Source organism: Peromyscus eremicus, chromosome X, assembly GCF_949786415.1.
Source record: "Peromyscus eremicus chromosome X, PerEre_H2_v1, whole genome shotgun sequence".
NCBI lineage: Eukaryota > Metazoa > Chordata > Mammalia > Rodentia > Cricetidae > Peromyscus > Peromyscus eremicus.
This window is the reverse complement of record NC_081439.1, coordinates 114,571,781-114,589,356: the sequence shown is the minus strand read 5'-3', so window position 1 is coordinate 114,589,356 and position 17,576 is coordinate 114,571,781. Positions and strand designations below refer to the sequence as shown.

Below are 17,576 nucleotides of genomic sequence, written 5' to 3'. Positions count from 1 at the left end.
AAAGATGATTATGGTAGAAAGGCATATTTTTGGAAAACACTACTTGAAGCATTAAAAGTTTATAAACTGTAAAAATGTCCTATGAAAAGCTTCACAAATGCCACATGGTGGTAGCACACACCTTTAATCCCAGCACTCGAGAGGAAGAGGCAAACAGATCCCTATGTGTTCAAGGCCAGCCTGTTCTACAGAGTTCCAGGACAGCCAGGACTACACAGAGAAACCTTGTTTCCAAAACAAAGCAAAGCTTCACAAAAGTATTTAAAATGCTCTTGATAATTACTAAACTAAGATTTTTTCAGTCAGTCTGTTTCTATTTGTAAACAGTACATTTCAAAATATCATTACTATTTTACAAATACATTTTTATCATTTCATTTTAATTACCCTTTTTGAATGTTGGCTTTCTCATTTTAAAAATTTAAATTAATTTTAAAATATTTTGAGACAGGGTCTCTCTATGTAGCCCTAGTTGGTCTGGAACTCACTGTATAGACCAAAATAACCTTGAACTCAAAGATCTGCCTGCATCTGCCTCCCTAGTGCTGGGATAAAAGGCATGCACTGCTACCACCACCACAGGAGAAAAGCCCACAACAGCATCAAGAGCAACCAACTTCATACTTAGTTGTTATTACACAGTATTCCATTTATATTTGTAGGATATTTTTCTTCAGCAACAGAAGACTTTTCATCAAACTAGGATGCTTCAGAACCACGTCCTGAAAGGACCTAAGCAGGGAACTGGGGAGTTCTTCAAGGTATGTTGTAAATTGTAACAGAATGCACTTTCTTTTCAGTGGCTAGAGAGACAGCTGTGGGTGCTGGGAGCCAGCTCTTATGTTTTTGGTTGTGAGCCTAGCCTTTAACGGCTGAGCCATCTCTCCAGCCCCGTAATGTATTCTTAATACATTTCAGAATTTTAACTACTTTCCGAATTAATTTATTGTGCCTGGAGTGAAAAGGAAATTGGCATATCACTCATGATTTTGGCAGGGACGTGTTCAAGTCAGGAAGTACTATGTTGAGACTTTTGTCAGAAATGTGTGAGTGGCAGAGACTATGGCGCTCAACAAAAATCACTCAGGGCGTGGCGGAGTGATCGTCAATACCAGTGAGAGCATTCTAAGGTCCTATGATCATGTGGAGCTTACATTCAATGATATGAAGAATGTGCCAGAGGCCTTCAAAGGGACCAAGAAAGGCATCGTCTACCTTACCTCATACCTTACACCATACCGGGTCATCTTTCTGTCTAAGGGGAAGGGTGCCATGCAGTCCTTCATGATGCCCTTTTATCTGATGAAGGTCTGTGAGATCATCCAGCCGGTTTTTGGCGCAGACTTCATTAAGGGAACAGTGAAGGCTGAAGCAGGAGGTAGCTGGGAAGGCTCTGCTTCCTACAAGTTGACCTTCACAGCAGGGGCCGCCATTGAGTTTGGGCAGCGGGTGCTCCAGGTGGCATCGCAAGCCTCCAGAAGTGAAGCCCCTAATGGAGCCTGTGGGTACCCTTACATGCCCAGCGGGGCCTATGTCTTTCCCTCACCAGTCGCCAATGGAATGTACCCCTGCCCTCCTGGCTACCCCTATCCACCGCCCCCACCTGAGTTCTATCCAGGACCTCCCATGATGGACGGGGCCATGGGATCTGTACAGCCACCACCACCACCCTATCCTGGGCCCAGGGAGCCTCCAGTCAGGGGCCCCAGTGCCCCCTCCACTCCTGCAGCTGAGGCCAAGGCCACAGAACCAGCTGCCAGCGCCTATTACAACCCAGGCAACCCACACAGTGTCTACATGCCCACGAACTAGCCTCCTCTGCCACCCTACTACTCCCCAGAAGACAGGAACAGCCAGTAGACCCTGCTCACCTCCCTGCCTCTTAAGGATGACCCCTTCCTGGGCCTCCCATGGAGCTGCATCTGGGACTCTGGGAGGAAAGGGAGGGCCCTGTTCGTCCCCAGGCCTGATTATAAACAGTTAGCAGGAACTAGCCCTGGTGGAAGGGTAGGGCTCCGGGCCTCTGAGAGGAGCCTCCCAGCTCCCCACACTAGCTCAGCCTGTGGCGCTGCTCTGTCTAGCTTCCCTCTCACCACCTCTGGGGCTCCCAGGAGCGCGGGATGACCCCTCGTTCCTCTCTGTAGTAGCTCCACTAAAGGGGGACTCTGGCCTCTCTCCACCACAGCCCAGCCCCTCAGCCTGATGGCCACTGAACTCCACCTTGTGGGCTTATCCGACCAGCCTTGTGTCTCCCCCTCGGGCCCTGCCAGGCCGTGTTCACATTCCTTCCCCTGGTGTGTGCCTGACCCTGGAAGGCCACTGTCCCAGCAGATGCTGAGTCCACATTCCCTTTGGCCGGCTCTGGCCTCAGTCACACTCGCCCTGCCTGCCATACTAGCCTGCTTCCTTCTGTTGCCTCCGGCTTTGGGAATTTTACCCTGAGCTTCCAGCAGTTGGCCGCATCAGAAGCAAAGCCACTGTGGCCGGGAGGAAGCCCCTCTCTAGTGTTTCTGGGAATTATTTCCCTTTTTCTCCTTTCCCCTTTGCAAGGGGCTTCTTCACAGGAGCGTTAGAGAATGCATGTCTGTCCGATGGGTCCCTTTGGTCTGGGAAGGAGCACCTCCAGCCATGTGACCTGTAAGCTGCCATCTGCCCCCTGGAAGCTTCACACCCCCTGGAAGCATTAAGATTTGCTCTTGTTGTTCCTGGACGCAAATTGAGGAGATGGTTATTTAAAGAGAATTCCCTATTTATTTGACACACACATACACAAAAAAATCCATTAATATATTAATGTGAAATAAACCCTGTTTGCACCTTGATTTGTTTTGCTCAACTGTGAAATAGCAAAATAAAGTAACTGGAAGAGAAATGTGCTTATGCATCAAACACGTAGAGTATTAACACTTTATTCTCTGTTTAACTGCAAGTAATAAGTCTATACATCATTTTACCATTATCATTTGTCCTTGTGTCCTCAGTATTTGTTAAATAAGGAAGTGCTTAACTGAGATTATTGAATATTTTGGTTTTTAAATGTATTATAGAAACATTTTTCTGACATACTAGATTTTAGTATAATTACAGTGACCAAAAGTATTTTATATGCCAATTTATAATCGTAAAAGAGAGTCCAGACACAAAAGATAAGTAAAGGTTAAAATTTGTAGATTCGTGGGCCGAAGAGATGGCGCAGCAGTTAAGAGTGCCTGCCGCTCTTTCAGGAGCCTGAAATCTGCTTCCCAGCACCCACACCAAGAGGCTCACAACTCCAGCTGCAGGGGATCTGACACCCTCTCCTGGCCTCCATGAACAACTCACATGCACATGTGTGCGTACATAGACACACCCATACAAATCAATGATGAAATCTTTAAAGTTTTTACAGGTTTATATGATTATCTGTATGTAGCTGTCCATATTAGTAAGTCAAGGTTTAAATAGTAGTTTTAGGACACTGTTGAAGAACTTTGTACTAATTTGCATAAACATCAAAGAGCAGGTCTTAAGTCCAGTTAGAGAGCTGTTGGTTACCATCAAGGTTTTCATGCCACGGTTGCATTTTGGGGGTTATTGTGCCATGCTGCTAGTTATTGTGGTTCGTACTCATTAGAGCCGAATATGATTCTTGGCTGCCTCTCTCCCTTGGAATCTTCCCTGCCATCATCTGGTACCATGAAATCTAGTTCTCAGGGAGGAGGCTATCATCATGTCAGATCGAGCTTGAGTCCTATGGGCCCTGTGTCCAAGGTGCACAAAGGAGTACTTTAGTTAAAACACTATTTATGTATTCAGCAGAGAATTGGTTCCTTTTCATTTTTTGGTGCTATGAACTCTAGCCAATTCCCTGTTCTCTCTCTGTTCTTCGGGCCATCCTCCATAGGTCTGCTGTGTAAGCTATGTAAGATATCTCTTTCTTTCTGCAAATCTACTCTATAAGTTTCCATTCTACAAGATCCCCTCCATTTACTACATCTACTCATTAACCTCATCCCTCTACATAATTGCTTTATCTAACCCCACACTCTGGGTACTTCCTTTCTATGTTTTCACTCTTTCCCTAGAATATTTTTAATTGCTTTATTTTTGAAGCCTTATACTTTTGCCAATCTAGTTGGAATCACTCCATTTTCTATACTATAGCTAAAATAGATTCATTTCCAGTCCAGTTATGGAGTGTTTGAATTATTTTGTTTACATTTTTTCCATTAAGAGGGGTTCGCTATCTTGTGTTATTATTTTTTAATGTCTCTCCAGAGTTTTTACGTAGTAGTACACCTTAAATAGCAAGTAAAAAATGGCATGTTAGTCCAGTTAACTTCAAGGTTTCGCTGGGTCCAGTGGTACAGGCACACGATGACAGCTGTGGGGATCCTGAGAGTGAAGGCTGGGAAGCTGGAGGCTAGGTGGGCTACACAGCAAGAGCCTGTAAAAATCAAAGTACCATAATGTACCTCTTGTTTTATATGACTTGGAAACAGACTCATACTAGAGATTATTTCATTATCTTTATTCACATTGACTGTTTTTGTAACCTGATATTGGAGAACCTTATCAGAAATTCCCCAACTCACCATATTTATTGATTGGACTTTTGGATTTTCTAGTGTTTCTAATTCTACACATTTTTGTTCTTTCCTTTTAAAGACAGGATCTTCTGCGGCTCAGGATGGCATTGGTCTTCCTTATATACCTGAGTAGAACCATGAAATCCTAATCCTTCTGCTTTCACCTCCCTAGTGCTAAGATTTCAAGCATGCTCCACAGCTTGGTTGATGTTGTGCTCAGTCTCAAACGCAGGGTTCATTCCCGCTGGGCAAGCACTCCGCCATTCCCACTGGGCAAGCACTCCGCCATTCCCGCTGGGCAAGCACTCTGCCAAGTGACCTAAATCCCCAGCCCCACCCTGCGTTTGAGAAGTGCACTGCTTTGTTTCTTGTCCTTGTTGGGCTCTTTATGCTCTCCACTGAGCTTCAGGGTGACTGTGGCTGCACTTTTTTTTGCTCTATCCTACCCTAACATCTCATTAAACTATTAGTCCACATACGACTACTTTTGATCATGCTATAATTGCCTTTGATTCCTTGTTCACACACACACACACACACACACACACACACACACACACACACACTTCTTTATGGTATGAATTTGGGTGTTTATGTATTACAATGTTTCATTTTTACTTGTTTATTTGTATTTTATGTACATTGGTGTTTTGTCTGCATGTATGTCTGTGTGAGGGTGTCAGATCCCCTGGAACTGGAGTTACAGACAGTTGTGAGCTGCCATGTGAGTGCTGGGAATTGAACCCAGATCCTTTAGAAGATGCTCTTAACCAGTGCTCTTAACCACTGAGCCATCTCTCTAGTCCCATATTACAATGTTTTATGAAGATGGAATAGATAATGAATATTATTTGAATATGAACAGTTTCTTAATTTTGAAAAGTAATTTTCAACTTTAGAGCCTGTGATGAAAATGTGTTTTGTAACTGAGCTATTCTTTTGTGTTTTAGGGTTTGGAGGACATGGAGAACGGCAATCTACTTACTAGCATACATAGTGAAATTAAAAACCAAATGTCTCTGTTGCAAGGAAAAATTATAGATAGTTAAATATTTAATAGTAATAATATGGAAAAGTAGAAGTCCCAACGTGCTTTGTTTTCCTTAAATATGACACTTAAGAAATGATATTCTGATGAGTCTTGAGAAAAACTTGAACCTGAGTAATGTAATGTGTGTTAACTAAAAAACTATAGAGTAAGTTCTAGGACACTGAGGGCTACACAGAGAAACCTTGTCTTGGAAAACAACAAAATGTAGGTTTTGGTTTGAGGATAAGTACATTTTTTTATCAATCACAAGGCACAAAGGATAAGTCATTTGGGGACGAGGCAATATCTAATCCCATTTCTTAAGGTCAAATCACCCTGGGGGAACCAATGGGCTCATTAGGCTTACTTGCAGAACATGAGTGAGCCATTACTGACCCCAAAGCAGCCACACTGGAAAGCCTTCACCCAGTACAGATAATGGCTTCCCCATGCATTCATAGATGGAGTCCCCTTTGTCTAGTATCCCCAACCTTTATACTCTAACCACTCCCTGCGGCTCCAAGGCCACATGCAATTAGGAATAGAATTGCCTACGGTTGGCCAGGAATGATGAGGGCCCAACAAATCTCCCTTCTCTCTCCTATGAGGGAATGAATGTTCAGCCAACAAACCCAGTCTCAATGCTTTTTCTCAAGCACATGCCACTGGTCTCAAGAAGACTGCAGTTATCCTGCTTGTATGATAGTGACATACAGCATCCCCTCTTCTAAAGGATTTTCTGGAATGTTGTTCTGGGTATAAGGTTAGGTGAGCACACAGCAGAAGTAGAAGGTTAGGTGAGCACACAGCAGAAGTAGTATATAGAGTGTAACCAAGCACGTAGCATGTTATGTGCCAGGTGATAGTCCAGGAAATGCACCGAAGCTCAAAGGTCACAATTCTTTATGCACACGGCTATGGGTGTTGTCACAGTCCCTGCCCTGTTGTGTATAGCCTTAGGGGAACACATGGGTACATGTAGAGCGCAGACAACTCTGAACATGACTCCACTCCAGCACCACAGCTTCTTCTGGGTGACAGGGTTTAAGTCGCCTGAGACTAGAGTTAAGTCCAAGCTTCCATCTAGAAACCCAGAGAGAGTCTAGGCCGAAATGTGTTCCTGGTGACTTAATGGTGGTCCCGATCCTGTTCAGTTCCTGAACAGAAGTGAGTATGGACAACAGCAGCTTAGATGCTTTAGATGTTTGAGCAACTCTCCCCAGGACTCCATTATTTGGACACCAAGCAGCAAAGGTGGAGGTCAGGAGACAGCAATTATACCGCAGGCTCGAGTTCAGAAAGCAGAGAATGAAGTCAGTCCTCACTGGAAGAGAGCTTGTGTTTGCTTTCAGTATCTTGGTTACTGAAAACCTTTGGGCCATTTTGATGAGCTGGGAGCTATTCATCCCTGCAAAATCCCCTAGCTTTCGGAACCTTTCTGTGCTTATCCAGGGCCAATTAAGGGACAAAAGCGAACTTTAATGCCCTAGCATTTTCCCGATCTGGTGGGTCGAAAGAGTGTAAATTTGGAAAGTTTCCTGTCCTTGCTCAAGAATTGCCCCCAGGGAACTCTTCTGGGGCCCAAAGAACCTTAGTGGTCTTAGGCAAAGTTGTGGATTTTCAAGTTGCACTTGGAATTCCAGGCATAACATACCAGGGAAAAGTGTCCCAGGGCCTGGGAACCAGCATACATATTGAGGTTTCAATCAGGGTGCTTGGATGGGAAAGCTGCCTCAAGAGTGAGTTGTTTTAAAGCATCTATACCAGTGGCCCTGTCCAAAAAGCCTTCACTGTCTTTGTCTCAGTCTGATCCCTTTCCTTTTAAGAAAACAGAAGGAGCTGCTGGTAACCATCCAGGTGGTGCAGTGGGTTCAGAGGACAGATTAGAGGAGGATGGCTAGGACTTGGGGCTTATAGAAAAGGAAGAAGTGGTCTGGATCTCCCAGTTTTACAGATCTAAAGTAGAGAAAGAAACATAGATCGGGAAAGGACAACACCCTTCCTCTAAGTCGGTTGCCCCTGCCCCAGGAGGTGGTGGGGCCTGCCACGATGGAAAAACAGAGGTCAGGACCTGAGTCTGGTCCAGAACATGGTGTGCTCTTAAGCAGGAAGCCAAGGGCAGCAAAGGAAGTGGAGGAAGTGGGAAAACTGTTTCTCTCCATGAGGAGGGATAGTAATAGTCACAGAGGGAGAGGGGAATGGAAACAACACGGGCAGACCCAAAAAGGGAAGTGAAGGCAGTTAGCGTGGGGAAAGGGGCAGAAGTGGACAGAGTGTGGTGGGATGGGACAGAGGGCCTTGAGGGTGGGAGAAGGAGGGTGAATCTGGAGGAGACGGGGAAGGATAGGAAGGTGGGGGCAGGATAGGCAGCCAGAGGCTGGTGATGAAGATTTTTAGAAACTGAAACAGCAGGATTTTCAAGAAGAACCCTTAAGACAACGGGGTGGGTTTTGAACAGGTGTCAAACATTGATCAACATAAGGGAACTCATCAGGGTGGCCCGGGTGGGTCCCTGTAAACTTGAGCCAAACTGCCTTTGTGGTAGCAAAGGTCCAGGGAACTGGTAGTGGTCACCCCACTTCATGAGAGGGCCAGTCAATCTCACAGTAAGTGTGCAGCCTTCTTTTTGAGAGTGGACTGCCATGTTCTTCCCCAGACTCTAGGGAGAAATTCTTTAGCATACACAGAAAGGGTAAGAGTTTAGTTGGTGGTCCCCATGTTAGGAGAAAATGTACGTAACTTGAAGAAGTACAACATGAATATGAACAACCCAGTAACACCTACAATGAAGAAACTGAGCCAATGTAAGATCTTCCACAGCTTCCCTGTCCTTTGAGCAAGGGAGAATCCAAGGTACAACGGTGTATGTGTGTGTGTGTGTGTGTGTGTGTGTGTGTGTGTGTGTGTGTGTGTGAAAGTGTGCATAAGTGTGTATGCATTAGGAGCAGATTAGTATGCCTGGGAATTTCCCCTCCTAGACAGGAAAGGAGACTTTTTTTTTTTTGCAAACAAAAAAGATTAACAAACAGTGAACAAGAGCTCTCAGATAGTGCCACTTAGTGGCAGAATCTGGAGAAACTGGCAGACTCTTAGTCAATCAAGTGAATGCAGAGGGTAGGCCAGCTTCCCTTTCCTGGGAACCAACAACAGAAAATGGTGATGAGGTGGTGGTGGTGGGGAACAAAACAGAAACACCAGCAGGACAATCAAGAAATCTTAACTCCTTAGGCCAAACTTGCCCTGTATGAATTCAATAACCCACACACAGCCATTCATTCAGTCAAGCAAAAACAAAACCAGGTAGCTCAGGAAAGGCCCGACCAGAAGACCAAGTACCACACTATTGGTGTCCCAAGTAAGTGCAATAGGATTAGGGAAGAGCTTTTTGTCAGAAGGTTTTCTTCCCAAACAATTAAAGGGACCCTAAATGGGCCTACCCTCCTTAATCTCAAGGGGGTTCCCCAAATGGGCCTATTTCTCTTTAACCAGAACCGGAACTGAATTCAGTATACAGACTAGCCTCCAAGGAGTGTCCGAAGGACTCAGTGGGTTTTGGTTTCTGGGAAAACAGCAGTCATTCCAGACCTCTTCAGACCCAGGGGATGAGTGGACCCTGGAACATTTGTCAGGAGGAGCCTTCTTTGGACCTCTCCCTGACTGGGAAGAGAAGGCATAGAGGGAAGCTGAGTCCTGTGGGCCATGAGAGATCCTGCTGAGGCCTCCAAATGAAATGATCCACAGTTATTGACAATCATGCTGATTAAGCCAAATAAAAGAATATGAATCCTTTTATTAATGGCCAGGACAAGATCAGGCTCATGCCTCCAAAATGTCTCAGTGCACAAGCTCAGGGGTATGGGGTATGGTGTTTTGAAAGAAAAAGGCCACAATACATCAGTGCTTTAGGGCAGCACATCAGTGATGGTTTTGAGGTAGCCTAGTAACATCTGTTTTCTTGCAAAGCTAAAAATTTCCAGATACTACATAGCAATTGTTTTTAATTTACATTTCCTTAAGAGGAACTAACTAAGGTTATTTTAATTTGATGTTTAAGCTTGCACAAACATCAGTTGTTTTGGTTAATACTTCTAGACTATTGTCAGGGGTCCTGGACAGTCCCCAAAACTTTCAAAGGCATATGTGGCTACTAGGGTTTAGGAGTCTCAGAAGTGTCTAGGTAAACACAAAATAAGATTGAAACAGTTTGAAAAGGTGTTTGCCATCAAGCCTGATGACCTGATTTCAGTTGTTGGGGCCCATACGGCAGGGGATAGCAGACTCTCACAGGTTGTACTGTGACATCCAGATGAGCACTGTGACATCTTGGGTGTGTGTGTGTGTGTGTGTGTGTGTGTGTGTGTGTGTGTGTGTGTTTGCATGACACTACCAAATGAATTTAAATACAATAAAAACTTTTAAATTTAACTTCTTTATTGACACTTTGGGATTTTCACATCATGCACCCCAATTCTGCTCAACTCCTAGTTCCCCTATATCCTTCCTTCACCCCTGCCACACATCTCAAAAGAAAATAAAAAAAAATAAGCAAAGTAAACAAACATACAAAAGTAAAAAAAAAAATCCCCCCAAGTTAAACCAAAACCAAAACAACAACGAAAAATCTCTTCCTTTCTCCTTTCTGTTAGGATCCTGGAAAAGTCCCACAAAAGACCACTATCCATGTATGCAATCAGCAAGAGCATTTATTATTCCAGCATGCTGGGGCCTGCCATCCCACACAAAAGCAAGATGGAGAAGTCCCCAAGAGGGATGTGTGGGCTCCTTTTAAGCATAGCCAAGGGGAGTTCCTGGAGCAGTTAGGTCATTTTAGATGTGATTGGCTCAAGCAAGTGACAATCTTAGAACATTCTAAATGGCCAGGGATAGTTAGAGGCCGGTCCGGCTACAGTTATCCATTTGGGGGCAGGCCTGCACAAGTCCCTGGCTTTGTCTTTGAGCTGCTGGGAGGCTGGCTGGCCTAGCATGTACTGACTGTGGCGGCTGGCTCAGTGGCCCAGGCTTGGTTTGTCTTATCTCCCTTGTCTCTGTTGTCAGGGGCTCCTGTGATTGATTGCCCTTTGTTTGTGGCTCATCCTCAGAAACTGCCTGTCCAGTCTCAGGAAACTGAAATTGAGGCCTGATCTCTAGAGGAGACTGAGCAGTCTGTTCTGATGTCTGCTCGGTCCTCTCACTTTCCTGCCTCTCCAGCACCTCTTCATTTGTCCTGGTGGCCTTGGGAACCTCGGTGTGTCACACAGTATAGAGCCTTTTGTCCAATCAGCTTTACTAGCCAATGTTCATTGCCATGAGTCTCTGGTCTGGTTCCAGGCCTCTGGTTTCTGGCACACCATCATCACTGGATCCTCACCGGAACTCCTCTTGGATACCCTGTGGCCACCCTGAGTTTGGAGATCCTGCAGGTATTGTTCCACAGGACCAGTCCCTTCACAAGCTGCAGCAGGTCCTAGATGGAGTAGTTGCTATAGTGGAGCAACCCAAGGCCCAGCTGCGGGCCTGGGTGGTAACTGAGCTGGTTAGTCCAGGCCACTGGGCCACCCACCTCTGGAGGAGGGCAGAGTCAGCTCCCTTACATGCATGCCATCAGAGTGGGTTCACCCTTGCCTGTGGTGAGTGGTGGGGCTATCTCTCACAAGTGCAGGGGCCAGCTCTCTTGCTCTAGTGTCCACTGAGAGGCAAGAACAGCTTTCCCAGGGCCAGTGAAGTGTGGCTCTGGCTCCGCATGGCCCTCTGATTTCACTCAAATGGTGGCACAGGCCACAGACATTGATGCAGACCCCAGCTACAGTGGGACCATGGACCCGGACATGGCCCTTGGCAACAACTTGGGCCTAGACAACATCCTGGCTCTGGATAGAAGGAATGGCCACTCCGTGGGTGTATAACCAGGGTGAGAATGGAGAGAATCCAAAGTAAAAAACATACTGGCTTCCACCACACCGGTTCTTCCATCAATAGTGGTAACACAGACCTATGATGGAAAATGAAGGCAATGAGTATGGAGAAGCATAACCCACCACAGATGGCCCTCAACAACCCTTTGGCTCTACTCAGCAGGTCCTTCAACACATCACTGATTCTCATCCTTGACACACAGGGAATGCCTGGGTACTGTGTTAACACAATGAGTCACCATCCCACATCACTCCTATTAAATCAGAGAAATAAGACAAACATTGGGTGTCTTATGAAACGATGTGCCCTGCAGGCTACCCAACATGGCCTCACACTCTATCTCCTTTGTGATGAGAAGACATGATCTTCATGCTACACAATGTGACCAAACACTCTACCTCCCTGACTTTACATCTCATTCTCAGGCTGTACTGACCAAGGTCTTATCCACATTTATTAGCAGGCCGAACACTTCAAACCCAGTGCACTCAAAGTTTCCCCACAATGGCCTCACAGCCAAGACGCTTTCTAACTGTTGTCCACAGAACATCCTAACATCAAGTAAAGTGCACAAGCTAGGAGTTAACAATGTGTATATTCTACATTATTTTCCGCTTATTTCCTTTTCAATCAGTGAATTTGTCCACTTTGGCAGGGGATACACTACTAAAAATACCAAACAAAATCCTGGGCAAAAAAACTAACCAGGAAGGAAGAACAGGCAGCTACCTGCCCATGACAAGGGCAACATGGAAGCAAATTACCTCATCCGAATTCTGGGAGCTTAAGTGGCTCATGGTGTGGATGTTCATGTTTGAAGTGCCCGGCTTCATGGAATACTCAACCAGCAACAAGTCTCCTTTGCAAGGCATGAATTCTAAAACAGCCAAGAACATTAGAGGTGTAAATATTATGGCACTCAGGTCATGTCACAATACCTAAGACCCTCCATTACCGCAATATGCTGACAAACATTTCCTGAATGCAAAGTAACTTTTTCAAATACTTACACAGACATCTCAAATAACTTCCTACAGGAAGGGATGCTTAAGGCCCTTTAAACACTGGTTCTCCGACAATGATTTATTCACAGACATGGATAACTAAAAACCGTGTGTCTCAGAGTGAAAGTTACAGCTAGGAGTACTGGATTTTCTCATCAAGTGGTCATTTTGAGATCTCTTTTGGGGATGGAAGCCAGGAACACAGTAGGATCACATGCGTCAACCTTGGTACCTAGGCTAGGGACAAAATATGAGAGCCTATCTGATGAATATTCTGGAAAGAGGACACAGAAAGAAAGAGGCCTGTCTGCACTTTTGCTTTGAAATGGTGGATGTATGTTCAAGATAAATCTCTTATACTTGTGTGATGCTATCATTGATGATATTTTGCATGTATCCTGATGCAGTGGCAGAAAGATTATGACCTAGGCACTCAGAAGAGTCAGGGATGGGTTTGCTAAGGTCATGGACAATTCTCAGATGCATAGTGAGTTTCAGGTAACTTAGAGGAACCCTGTATGAGAAATCAAAACAGCCAAATGAATCAACTGAGTAGTGAAAACCACATGGATGCATGATGATGGCATTGGGAGGACAGGACTGTTATGTGCCACTTAAAATATTGCCCATTTTCCCCATTTTTATGGTACCTCACTTTCAATTTCAAGGACACTTCCCACACTCTTGCTCTTTGCTTTTAAAACTATAAATCTTACCTCCAGAAAAGAGATGGACAGGGAAAGATGTTTCCTTGTCGATATAGATGCTGTCCTGTGTGACCGAGCTGACACACTTAATACAAAGTTCTCTGTCAAGGTCTGATTGCTCAGTACCATCCACAGGGTTAGTCACAGTTTTCACCTATAAGAGAAGGAGACAGTGGTTGAAGGAAAAATAAAAATTACAGGCAGGAGACTGTACACTTACCAAGGATGCCCCATGAAAACAACAGCATTTTAATGAGTTGACCTAACAGAGTTGTAAGGGTGCTTGCAGGACACAGGATTCCTTGTCAGAGACCTGGACTTTATTAGTCATGCCAAAATAGCACTCCTGTGGCAGAAATCTTTTAAGCAAAGGTTCTCAAACCTAGACCATACATTACTGATCTACCATGGATCTGAGATGATGACATCAATTGTGTCTGTGCTTGCTCCATGGATTGGCAAGTGCCTTGCAACTGTGAATTTCACACCTATGTTTAATGTTCTCACAAACTCACCTTCTGACCTTAAAAAGACAGTGCTTTTGCTTTCCAGGAACTCAACATCCAATAGTGTAAAATATACTTCTAAGCACGCTATAGCCATGGCTATAACTCAAATTAAAAAAGAATTTCGTACATTTCCACAGGTTAAAAAATTAGACTGAGTGACATTGGTGTTGTAATTGGGGAAATGGGCTTTGCGGAGTATGCGAAGGAAGAGAAATGGGTTACCTGGGAGATGGGAGTGGAGTAGAATAAAGTTGACAGAGACAAGAATGAGCAGCACAATTTTGGAGAACAAGGAGGGAGAGCATGTTATTCCCTATCTGGGCCTGGGTACAGAAGCAGGAGATTAAGTGGAAGAAATAACCCCCATCATAAGACATTGCAAAGACAAGGCATGCCAGGGCTCCAGTCACCTAAGTGTGGAAGAATACTACTATTCTGGCTTATTGAGGATTATGATTCTTACTGGAGGTAGTTTCCCTTTGAACATTTCTTCATTAAACAATGTACATTCTCTATACAAAAATATAATAGCCACATGAGCACAAAGCAGAAAACCATCTCCCACAAACCATACTGGATAATTTCACTGTCCAGAACAAGTGACTGGTTACCAGTTTTAAAATCAAAACGGAATATTGTGCATGCTATCAAAATATCACATAAAGACACAGCAAAAGGTGGCAGAAAGGGCCATCTGGAATCACAATGGGTACATGCATAATAATTAGTGAGCTGTGTTTCTCATCGTGTGATACTTTGGATGCAATCATCATGCTGGTTATTGTACTCAGAGCCGTGATGAAACTGGAGCCACTGATGTCAAAGGCTGTTGCATGTCTTTTCAAAACCTAACTAATTGCTGTTGCCACCTGCCACTCGGTGTATGACCAGTTATCAGGACAGATGGGTGGTCCTTTCTCCAGGATCCTTTGCACTGAGGAGTGAAGAACTTGGCTCCTGTCTGAGAAATACCATTAACAATCATAGCAAAGAACACAGATAAATTCTTAGACTTGTAAAGAAAAATCCTAAGATACTGTTGGTACCCACAACCAAATGGAGTAGAGTGGATGGTACAATTCATGGTATAGGACCACTTGGAAGCCAGTTATAAAGCAAGGTGTGCATCCTCTAGCACCCTTATATTAAATTCAGATGACTTGAATGTTTACATGCCAATATGTGTATAGATCCCTGAAAGAAATAGGAGTGAATATAGACAGTAGATGAGGCCTGTAATTCCAGCAGTTGGAGTCAGAGCCAAGGAGGATGGCTGCAAGATTGAGGCTAGCCAAGGGATCACAGTCAATTTGAGGATATGTGATAGAGAGAATAAGACTATGTTACATAAAACTTAAATGAGCAAATAGGTAAGGCAAAAATCATTTATCAGGTGGTTTGTTTGTTTAAAACAAGGCCTTATATTGTTATCCTGGATGACCTGAACATATTATGTAAGCCAGTCGACTTTGAACTCAGAGACATTCCATCTGCATCTGCCTCTCAAATATTAGGACAAACCTATGAAACTCACTCTATGTCTACATTAATGTCTGTCTTAATCCAAGGGAGAAATCAAAATTGCACTAGGTTAAGAGACTCTGGGTGAATTCAGGAATACCTTGATTGCTTTTTGGATATGAGTTGTTTTGTTTTCTTCCACGAGAGCAATGACACTTGTCCCAGTGTGCACCTCATGGTGGAGAGAGACCCTTTTTGAGGAGTCTCTTGAATGACAGATAAAGGGACTCTAAGAGGCATACCTGCAGGTTTTTCCTGTGGTGTCTCTTCAGACTCTGTCTTCCACTGAAAGATGACAGAACTCCTCCATAGAAGGTTCATCATGGTGGTGTCACTACTGGCCTGGGCAACACTGAGGGTTACAGTGAATCACCAGGCCTGCTTTTCTGACTCTCAGGACCTGTGCAATGGTAGTGATTAGCTAAAGGGCAGTCCTCAGGAGAGCCAGGGACAGGGTACTGGCCTGGCTGCTGGCAGCTTCCCTTCAAGCTCCCTCTCCAGGAAGAGTCCACCTCTTTCCACTGCCCAGCCAATGAAAGCCAATGGGATGCTTACATCACTGCCAATGAGAGGCCCTGGGTGCAGGCATTTGGCCCTGCTCACCCATTGTGAGTGCATCAATAGGAAGGTCTTTGGGGGGGCCCACTACCCTATTCTTAATTATAAATGTCCAACCTTAGCTTGGCTTGTTTCTACCCATCTTTTCATAACTGAACCTATCCTATTTACCTTTCGGCCTTAGGCTTTTTTTCCTTACTTTTGTGTATCTTACTTTCACTCTGGCCTCTAGCATCCTTCCCCCTCTCTCGTTCCTAAACCTAGGGATGTAAAAAGAGTCTTGACCACTGTCAGAGCAGTCTCCCTACAGATAGCAAAGGCTTCCACCCATCGGGAGAAGGTGTTCACAAACACTAACAGTACTTATACTCCATGTGAGGAGTTTTCTTCTTTGTAAAGTCAATTTCCCATTGTTCACCGGGGGCAAGTCACTTCAGACGAACAGCAGGAACTCCTTTTACCCCTTGCTTTGGGTTGACCTGTGTGCAGGAGAGACATTGAGAGGCTGAGAGACATTGAGAGAGGTGGCCACCTCTCAGAGCTGAGGAGCTGGGGAGGGATCTATAAATAGGAAAAGTCGTGGGCAAGACAGAAAGGGGCTCCATAGGCATCTCTACTGTCTGTCAGGCTACCTGGTCTGCCTTACAGTTTCCTTGAGCTTCAGGTGTGCTGCCATTTGATGCCCCTTGTCATGGATAACAGCTACCTACGTAGGGAGCCAGACTGCTTTAAGGACAGCTAGAATTTCCTCTCTGTTTTAGAGTTTTTCTTCCAGCAGTTAATATCTGTGGTGATATTTTGTTGGTGCCCTAACAAATAAAGCTTGCCTGAAGATCAGAGTGTGGAGCTAGCCACTAGTTAACCACAGAGGCCAGGCAGTGGTGGCACACATCTTTAATCCCAGCACTAGGGAGGAGGAAACAGGAAGTGATATGGCTGGGCAGAGAGAGGAATATAAGGCAGGTGGAGACAGGAACTTGCCCCCCTCCACCTTCAGGCTGAGGAATTGGCAAGGTAAGAGGCGGCTATAGCTTGCTCCTTTGTCTCTCTGATCTTTCAGCAGTTACCCCAATATCTGGCTCTGGGTTTTTATTATTAAGATCAATTAGGATTCATGCTATACACCTCTCCTACATAAATCATAACATGGACATGAAAGGTAGCAAAAACATACCTGCAGTCTGTATAAATGTTCACTTTCCCCAGCGTAGGGTCTGAGTGAGACCCATCAGCTCTGCCTTTTGGTCTGATGTGCCCTGTGGCAAGGCTTGTGCCCATATGGTGTCCCATTGGTTAGTTACTGCTGCTCCAGTACTCCTGACTCCATTAGTGACTAGGCTGCTTCCATCAGGAAAGAGATCAGCCTCTGCCTCAGACAGGGGACTGTCCTGGAGGTCTGGAAAACTGGCCTGAGAAATTTCCAGCAAGTCCACATAGTTATGGAGTAGGACCTCAGGGTCATCATCAGACATCAATGTCACAGGGTTGAGATTGTGCACAGCAGCAACTGTGAGATGGAGCAACAGACCCTGATACTGGCATTTGACACCCACTAGCCATTTGCCCCTCTTAAGAGGGTTTCCACAGCATGTGGAGCCCTTAAAGTCAGGACCTGGACCAGGGTGAGTTTGTCAGCTTCTCTTCCTGGTATAGTGGTTTGGGCTATGGCACACAAACAGGATGGCCGACTGGAGACCACCAGGGTTTTAGGGTCTGAGTCAAAATGCCCTTTGCAATGCTCTGAGTCTCATGACTGAGAAGGTTAA

The 17,576-nt window shown here is 44.9% G+C and overlaps 2 protein-coding genes across 3 annotated transcripts; one reads left to right on the top strand and one right to left on the bottom strand.

Annotated features, from left to right (window-relative positions):
- The first annotated feature begins 1,062 nt into the window (after positions 1–1,062).
- Positions 1,063–1,825, top strand: LOC131899821 (WW domain-binding protein 2-like). 2 transcript variants are annotated; one of them, XM_059251290.1, is made up of 2 exons: positions 1,063–1,485; positions 1,609–1,825. In XM_059251290.1, the coding sequence occupies exons 1-2, from the start codon at positions 1,063–1,065 to the stop codon at positions 1,810–1,812; spliced, it is 627 nt and encodes a 208-aa protein (XP_059107273.1). In that variant the 3' UTR covers positions 1,813–1,825. The 2 variants fall into 2 exon arrangements, with proteins under 2 accessions (XP_059107273.1, XP_059107272.1); XM_059251289.1 differs by having other exon boundaries at positions 1,063–1,825.
- A 9,573-nt stretch (positions 1,826–11,398) lies between these two features.
- On the bottom strand, positions 11,399–17,282 carry LOC131900207 (cancer/testis antigen 55-like). The gene is made up of 5 exons (XM_059251556.1): positions 17,008–17,282; positions 15,353–15,458; positions 13,232–13,376; positions 12,276–12,388; positions 11,399–11,587 (listed from the first exon to the last, which is right to left on the bottom strand). The coding sequence occupies exons 1-5, from the start codon at positions 17,280–17,282 to the stop codon at positions 11,399–11,401; spliced, it is 828 nt and encodes a 275-aa protein (XP_059107539.1).
- Positions 17,283–17,576: the final 294 nt, after the last annotated feature.

Excerpts from the sequence above, each read along its gene's own strand:
- LOC131899821 (XM_059251289.1), top strand. The coding sequence starts at position 1,063 with ATGGCGCTCAACAAAAATCACTCAGGGCGTGGCGGAGTGATCGTCAAT.
- LOC131900207 (XM_059251556.1), bottom strand. The coding sequence starts at position 17,282 with ATGTCTGATGATGACCCTGAGGTCCTACTCCATAACTATGTGGACTTG. Across the intron at positions 13,377-15,352 it reads ATATCCAAAAAGCAATCAAG|GTGAAAACTGTGACTAACCC; the intron begins GTATTCCTGAAT and ends CTTCTCTTATAG. Across the intron at positions 12,389-13,231 it reads TGTCCATCTCTTTTCTGGAG|AATTCATGCCTTGCAAAGGA; the intron begins GTAAGATTTATA and ends TGGCTGTTTTAG.